This window comes from Oreochromis niloticus, linkage group LG23 (assembly GCF_001858045.2).
Source record: "Oreochromis niloticus isolate F11D_XX linkage group LG23, O_niloticus_UMD_NMBU, whole genome shotgun sequence".
Lineage (NCBI taxonomy): Eukaryota > Metazoa > Chordata > Actinopteri > Cichliformes > Cichlidae > Oreochromis > Oreochromis niloticus.
In genome coordinates this window covers 13,220,613-13,229,262 of record NC_031986.2, presented here as the reverse complement: position 1 = coordinate 13,229,262, position 8,650 = coordinate 13,220,613, and the positions used below count along the sequence as shown (strand labels likewise).

Genomic DNA, 8,650 nt, shown 5'->3' with positions numbered 1-8,650 from the left:
TTTCTCGTGGCTGCTTCAACAATTTCAAGGTCCCAGAGGATCAATGATGTGGTCATGGCCAAATGTATACTGTAAATTTAGAGGTGTCATCAGCTGTTCAAAAAGCACAACACATGTGCCAAGTGTATATCAGGCTGCCAGGATAATGAAGACAATAGGGTGGTCTAGGTGTGGTATTTGATCGGAAGCCAGATTTCAAGTGATCGCAGGGACGTGTTTGGCCCCTCCCAGCAGCCACGTCATTAATGCATTAAAGAAAGGATAAAGAAAGCACGCATGGTGAGGATGGCATGGCAGTAACACATAAAGCATCTCTTTCTTCACAGATGGGCACAGTGCAACAGGACTGGTGTCCTTCTAAAGCTGGCAAATTTTCCACATTTCCCAAAATAATTTTCCCAGAAAACAAATCTGCTCTAGGAGTGTGGCTAATACGTCAGCCATTTAGCCCAGAGAGCTTAAGAGCATTACCATGCTTTCCCTGAAAAATCTTAAATGAACAGTAATACTGCATCATCAATAATAAACTATTACAGAGCCAGAAACAAAAAGTATTGTAACGTCTGCGTATATGACTGAGTTGTTTTAAACGAGGGAATGACCTCGCGATCTCAGCTTTCAGAACTCTCACCCAAACTTGAACCCTGAAATGCAGCGGTACGTGCCGGTGGCTGCATGTATAATTCAGGAGCCCTAATACAAATTTGGTATCCCCACTCTCCTGAAATCTTTGCTGGGATGTCCTGCCTCTCTCTCTCTCTCCTTTATTTCTCCCCTCCCTCCCTCTCTCTCCATCTCTCACTGTGTTTACAGCCTTGGAGAGGACGGCATATCTGACATTTCTCTCTCAAACTCCAACCAGCTCTCTTCTCATCTGAAAGGTAAGAGCCAGCATCCTCTGAGCTGCTCTGTAGGAAGGCTGACAGAGAGTTGATGATGACAAATGATGATACAGACAGGATAAAAGCCCAGTAGGGTAAATCTTGTGATAAGAAGAGTCATTAAAACGTATTATTATTGGTAGCTGAGTTATTTGAGTCAGGTACTTAACTGGTTAGGGACATAAAGGACATTTGTACTTGCAGAAGTTAAACGGTTACAGGAGATGTTTTATGTTAAGATATTAAGGAGCACGATATGAATCACTGATTCTTATAAAGTCATTGCTCACTTACAGTAAATACAGCTTTGTAGAGAGAAGCAGGGGGAACAGGGACTGGGCTAAAACTCCCAGAGGGATAAAGACTTATCCCAGATTCTTACATTCCTATCCCGAACACATGATTTTATTTAAAAGCACTGAGGAGTCAAATCAACTCTATCTTAGTAATACTTAATGCTGCAGTACGATATACAATATTTCCCAGTGTGGTCCAGGAGAATTCACTGTATTTCTTTTTTTTTTTTTGCTCCATTTGATAATCTTATTCTATTTCTAGATGTGTTTCCATTAAAAAAATATTAAGAAGAAAAAAATTTTAAGATACTTTTAGATGTATCTTTACTTCACAATGACCTCTCAAGGAGATACAGTACATGGAGCGAGTTACGCACAAAAAAGCAACACTAGAAAGAAGTGGGTGGTAAGATTTTCTTTCTGACATGTGACAAATGCAAAATACACAACAGTTGGTAAAAAAAGAAATCAATTATATTTAATACTATGAAACTATGTTTATATCATGCTATACAATGCAATATTACACATGTATATATTTTTAGACATGTTTATTTATGATAAAGACCTTAAATTTTGTACATATATATATATATGCTGCCAAATTTAAAGTGATTTATGTGAGGTATTGGCTCCCAACAGCTGCTATCAAGGAGTGGGTGCAGCTAGCCATGACCCAATTAGAGTAGCAGGACAACATCAGTAAGCCCATGCATCTGTCTAACCTACATACTTCACAGCTGTCAATCATTTTCTAAGAGGAAATGCTAACATTACACCAGCTACTTCTCTTGCAAGTGCTGATGTTGATTGCAAAGACAAAAAGCATCGCTAATGACTTATTTTTAGTGTCACTTTAGCCTCTAGAGTGGGCAGAAAGTGGCGTGCATGTACCTGCGCGCTCTGGCACACAGCGACAAAACTCACAGGAGAAAAACAGAAGATTAATTCAGTTTATTTCAGTTTATTTTGAAACTATTTCCATCTCTAAAAACTTTATTACCAGTAACATCAGCACCATTATTTTCCACTTCTGTGTTGGTCACACTGGAGAAATCTATCGCTTGGCAAGAACGGCTAACAACAGCTGATTGTGTTTATAGGACAACGCGGTCCTTTCAGCAGCCCAGAGGAGCAATCTGCACTTTAACGGTGATAATCTAAAAATAAAAACAGATTTCTCCTCGAGCTTTGCACGGTAAATACAAATAAGCTAATCAAATGATTAAATGCACTGTGTTTTTTGCGTGAGGCCTTTTAGATAAATTTCAAAAGTAGCAGCAGAATGGTACAGTAAAGTAAAACATAGATTCATTTCCTAACCCGCTTTACTGAAACTGCAGGAGGTAAAATAATATCACCCAAATGATCTACTGCTTACTTTTTGGGGCCTTCTCCATATTAAAGGACGTGGCTAAGATGGGAAATTACAGTTAACCTAGACTCCTCTTTTGATTTGATTTGTTGGAATAATTTGAAATTGAATCCATCAGGTGTTGCTTTGAGATTATTGACTTTTGGTTAGGACACAAGATAGCATTCAGCTAATGATCCTTTATCACCAACACTTTTAGAAGCCTGGGAGCTTATTAATAAATATTATAATCCCTCAGGTTTAATCAGTAGCCCTTTTGGGGCTGACACAGTGGCTCATGTGTTCCATTAAACTACAAAATTACCACTGAAATAAAGGCCACAGCTTCAACCTAAATAAAGGTGTTGTGTTTGTGAAGTTAGCTAGACCATGTTTCCTGTGACACATTTGGCCCTAAGCCACTTGAGATGTATAAACAGGCTAAGAAGCAAAGTAGGAAATGATGACGAGTAAAGAGCTTGCTGAAAATAAGAAAATAGATGTATGCACTGCATCAGGATGTAGGTGTGCCTGTGTGGGCCAAAAAAGATGAAAGCTTTATATCTACTGTCAACATTTCATTTTCACTCATTTTGTGCAGTGGAAATGAAGATTATTTGCACTCTAGACACAAGAAAGAAAAGCACAGCCTGGCTGACTGACAGAGCTCAGTTTATAATGATGCGGCTGCAGACCAGCCGAGGATGAAGCCGAGCAGCGGTGGCTCGCTTGTTATCAGACACGCGGTGTGCAGACTGACATACAGAGAGAATGTAATTTCACCTCAAAGGTCAAACTACAAGCTGCACAAAAATGCTAATTTCTCATATAAAAAGTGAGAAAGGAAGCAAGGAGGAGAGAAGGATGAGTGGAAGTGGAAGGCTCATGACCTCGGGCACAGGATGATTGAGAGGAACAGAGCGGGGCAGGGAAACACCGGGGCGGATGAATATTAATTTCTATAGGTGTAGTTTGAGCTGCTGTCAGAGGGAAGCCCAGAATACAAACCGTCTGTGCAGAAGACGCACAAGCAAAGATTTTTCTTGATTGCTTCAGTCCAAACACAGTTTGTCTGCAGACCACTAGATGGAGCTGAGGAAATTCATTTTACTGTTTAGTAAAAATGGACATTTTTAGTGATAAATATGAAGTGAAAAAAAAGTTTATTTGGTTTAAAAAAACAAACATAATACTTATTCGTGAGGATTGCACATGTGTTTAAATAGTTTTGTATTTTATAACCTGTGTCAGCTATACTCAAAAAGCATAGTTGTGTCAGTCTGAAAGCTTTCTGTCATTTTAAATAGTTCTATTTAGCATTATTAGCACTTTGACCTTCAGATCAATCTGCTGACCTTGAAGAAGAGGTCAGAGGTCAAATGTGACAAGACATTTTAAATCTTTATACTGTACTTTTTATATGTTGACTTGTAAGAATCAGTAAGTTTTAAGGCTTTTTGTCAATTTTCGACCAATAAATCTTTGAGTTGACCTTGAAGACCTCAGTGGACGACATGACCCCGCTCTACACCCATACAACATTTTACCAGCATGGATACAAAACATTTTGAGGTGTTGTGTTTACAGACAATACCTCAATAAAAACCCTTTAATCACAAATAATGAGCTGAAAGAGCGCCACCTGTTGACCCAAACCAAACAGGACTTTCAGCCTGTCCCTTTCAGGCCACCCTGAAGCTCCATAGCTGATAAAGTCAAAGCCTACTTCTACATGGAGCCAAATATTTAGAATCTAATGAGTTTAAAAGTCCAGACTGAACGCAAACGCTCTAAATCATGGGTGTCAAACATAAGGCCTGAGGACCAGATTTGTCTAAGCACAGACTCAGCACAGACAGATTTCTTTCATTTACTACAGCAGCATTATTTTATCACGTAGATAAAGAGACGTACTGTTGAAACCACTCCTCGTTCTCTTATATTAATATATGTCAGGGATTCAATGTGTAGTTAAATCTCTTCACACTGATAGAAAGAGGAGTTTCACTGGCTGCTTCTGTGGGGTGGAAGAAAAGAAGAAAAATCATAAACAGATGAGAGGAAAAGTTCAGCCTGATTACTTTCTGATCATTCTTGGTGCATTTGTTCGAGGACATACAGAGACTTGGAGGATTTATGAGTAACAGTGATTGCTTGTGTTGATGAAACAGCATATGTACGTCCTGAGGAGCTGGTCAAACATGGGCATGAGATAAAACAGGTGATGATGATGAGAAAGACACATGCAGGACACAATCAGCAATTCTGTGCTCGTCACCTGGCATGAAAACAGCAGATTTTAGTGTCTTTTTCTTCTTTAATCAGGTTAATACGCTGAATTAATGAACTCTGTCAGTACGCCTCTACACACAGGTCAAAGCTAAGACACGACTGTGTACCGGTCGATTACTCCAGAAATGAAACCCCTCAAACCTCCTTCTTCCAGAGCCACGCTACGCTCCACTTCAGTGAGGTCTGATCAAGCGGGCTGGAGAGTTAACCCGTGGGGTCTGAGAAACTGTGTGCACAAGTGTCAACATGTCAAGTGATAATGAGTGACTCAGAGGAAGATTACGGGGGTGGAAGGAAAAAAGTGAAATGATTAAAAATAGCCATGGCTGCCTTTTTGCTTTTATTTTTACAGACACGAGGAAACAAGATTTAAAAAAAAAAATAAAAATGGCACATTAGAGTTTAAAAGTGCAATTCAAGTATCATAAGCGTAAGTCATAATATATGCAGTATGGGGCACTTTTCCTTTGGCGCCCCCCTGAGGATAAACTTGAAACTTTGCACAGAGGACCTCCAAACTCCTGGATTACCACCCTAACACCTACACCTTCTAGCAGCAAAGCTCTCAGGTTCCTAAGCTGTGTGTAGATCGCTGAGCCTCTTTTTGTAATGCGGGATGTAATGTACAATGTACCCAGCAGGGGTGCGCCTGTGTGGATTTTAATCTTGTTAAAAATAGAAAAGACCTTGGCACAGCCGATGCACAAGTGGGAAGATTTTTCTTTTCTTTTTTTCGCTGTGTGCAGGAGCCTCTAATGCGAGAGCACGGTAACCTTGTCACGGTGCCTCTGATCTGGGGAAAGTCACAGATCAGATGACAAAAGGGGATTTAAGCCAGTGTCGAGAGCCTGCAGCTGCACTGTGTGACGTGCTTTTATTTCCTGCTTACGCACTCTGCTTACAATCTACGACCCCCAGCTGATTGGGATGTAATGACAGAGGGGGGACAAAACATATTATAAAGTCATGAGAAACTTTTTTCTCCTCCCTCTTTACAAACATGTCCCAGGACTGTGGTCATGACATTTGTGTTGCTGCCACTCAGACTACACTCCAGCTTAACACATCATCAGGCCTCAGCTGGCGCCTCTTGAGCAGCCGTCTTATCATCACACTATGTAGTGCTGATATGGAAAGGTCGCATGAGGGGACGAGGGCCTGGGGTGATTCTGAAATCCCATTTTTCATGTGTTTAACAGTCTCTTTTTTTATTTCGCCACTAGAAAAGAGAAGATAAAGCGACTGCCACCTGACCCGAGCTCATCTTCAGATCAACACCCCCCCATCCCCCCCATCTCTACAACAACAGGCCCAGCAGCCTGACCTGAACTCCCTCGTCTCCCAATCGAGCCGATCAAACTGTAACCGGCCTTCATGGAGCGCGTTCAGCACATGACCAAATCGGCCATTCGCCGAGCGTCTCAGATCGAGGTGAACCCGCAGGCCAAGAGGAACCTGCAGGAGCTGTTCGTCAACTTCACCCTCATCCTCATCTGCCTGCTTCTCATCTACATCATCGTCCTACTGAGCAGCTGAGAGACACGTGCAGAGAGAGAGTTTGGGCAAAGATGAGGGTTTCACTGATACATGCAGATATATTTTTAAAAAAGGATAAGAAGCAATAATATAAGTGGCATGTATCAGCTTAACCCCGTTTACCAGCAAGGCGCGGAGAAGGATCACGGAGGCATTGGCCAAACTCTCAATTCACAGCAAAGCTCAAGGGTGATGTGGGAGCTGATCGGGAATCAGCTGCGCTGTCTGTGTCTCAAGGGAATGATCGAAAGTGACCCGACTCCAGCAGTTTGTAACCTTCACCTCTTCCTGCTGCTCATTCAGATTCACACTGTGCTCGCTTGCAGAGGACAGCGACTCCCGCTATGCACGCATAAGCACGAGTAAGTGCAGCGATGCTGAAATATCAATACATCACCAATGTTTGACTTCTATTTCCCACAAGCCTACCCCCCTTTACTTCCTGTAAACCCCCCCCCAACCCAACCCCCACAGCAGAAAGATAAACAGGCTGGAAATGTTTTTTTTCCATGAGCGTTTTCACGTCTTTCTTGGTGTGCCGCTGACAGAAACCACAGACAGATCACAGGAAAACACTGAGGTTTCGCTGAGGTTTCCTGAAACTGCTTGTTGGTAAAAAAAATAAAAAAAGCTTTCAGCAACACAAGTTTAGCAAAAGGTAGCAGGTAGAAAGTCTGAGATGAGCGTGCCTCAAAATGTAACGTTGCTGCCCTAGAAAAGCTGCCATGTGTGACGTCCGTTGAGTACTTGAGTTGTTGCCACTCTTTATTGGCCCATAGTTACATCAGATGGGCATACACCCAATCATGGAGGCTACAGTTCACTTACATACGCTGCTAAACCTGCTGTCGCCTAAAGCTGTAAACCTGCTGGTTTCACTATCACTGACATTCAGATTTCTTCACTGAGGACGTCTTCAGAAGAGAAGAAGATGAAAAAATTAATAAATTTGCAATTCTATTGAAATTTCAAACTCTGGCGCCGCCCAGTGGTTATATCACAAAAGACATGGTGGATCATTTTAAATGTAAAATTATTTTTACCCTGTTTTTCATCAATTCTGCTGAGAAATTTGACACATATCTTAAATCTCCATGGCATTATTTATCAACTGAAGCTCTGTTATCACTGTCTGCTCACTCCCAAAGGTGCAGCATGTCTGCCATTTTATTCAGTGTGTTTCTTACTCTTAATTAACATATATAAACATACTTGATATGATACTTAGGAATGTTTCTAAGTACTGCAGACCTTTAACGAGTGTGTGTGAAGCACAGTCTAACAGTGACAGTGAAAGGTTTGCTTTACAGTGTGCTTCACAGGTACATGCAGTCTATACACTATCAGCTGTGAAAGAAAGCTCACTTTGCATGGTGTGATTACACGTAGTGCCAATTTCTTTACTCAAGCTAGACTTTTTGTTTTAGGCGCTGGAATAAAATACCTAATTATAAAATCATGTCATTGCTTTTGAAATGTACTATGACTAAAAATGTTTAAAAAAAAAAATGAGATGCACATAGGTGAGTATCAATTAATTGTTTTTTTGTTGTCTTGTATGTACGTTTGAAAAACTACCACCTGATTTTTAAACTGTGGAACACCAAATAAACTGCATGTCAAAACAATTAAAAGTAGTGTCTGATTTAAGTGACAAATGCTTTGTCTTTATCTGTCCGTATGGTCCATACTGCTTACTGTTTTGGTTTTACAGCCCTTTGAACGCCTGCCTACATTCAAGAGCTTGTTTTTTCTTGACCTGTGATCACCAGAACATATGAGAAATCTCCACTGCCACCCACAGCCAAGGGACTATTTACCCAAATGTGAATTGAATTCTATTTAAAAAAAAAAAAAAAAAAAAAATTATTATAGATGTTCTATTTAGCAAATACTCAGAAATTGAAAAAATGCATTGATTTATCAGTAATGCTTAAAAACACTCATTACATTATTCAGTTAATTATTATTATTATTATTGTGAAAAACAGTCTGCAAATCTGAAGCAATGTTTGATTTTTAAGCCCCAAAACATATTGAGATTATACATATTAAATGTTATAGATGGATAATTTCCATAATAATTTCAGTAATGTTGAAAAATACCTGGGTGAAAAAGCCTTCTGAAAATCTCCTTCGACTAGTTTTCTCTTAGTTGTTTCACCATTTGTTGTCTTAACTGGATCATAGTTACTGGTAGTGTCAATCCAAAAAAATAAAATAAATCTGAACACCAGATGCCCAACAGTTGTTTTGAGCATAGTGTTAGCAACAAAATTTGCTAGCTTTTG

At 40.2% G+C, this 8,650-nt stretch overlaps 1 protein-coding gene across 1 annotated transcript; it reads left to right on the top strand.

Annotated features, from left to right (window-relative positions):
• Nucleotides 1-721: 721 nt before the first annotated feature.
• Nucleotides 722-8,009, top strand: pln2 (phospholamban 2). The gene is made up of 2 exons (XM_005460656.4): nt 722-881; nt 6,047-8,009. Exon 2 carries the CDS (start codon nt 6,198-6,200, stop codon nt 6,357-6,359), a length of 162 nt encoding a protein of 53 aa, XP_005460713.1. The 5' UTR covers nt 722-881; nt 6,047-6,197; the 3' UTR covers nt 6,360-8,009.
• Nucleotides 8,010-8,650: the final 641 nt, after the last annotated feature.

What these genes read in the sequence shown, in the direction of transcription:
- pln2 (XM_005460656.4), top strand. Translation starts at nt 6,198, where the DNA reads ATGGAGCGCGTTCAGCACATGACCAAATCGGCCATTCGCCGAGCGTCT.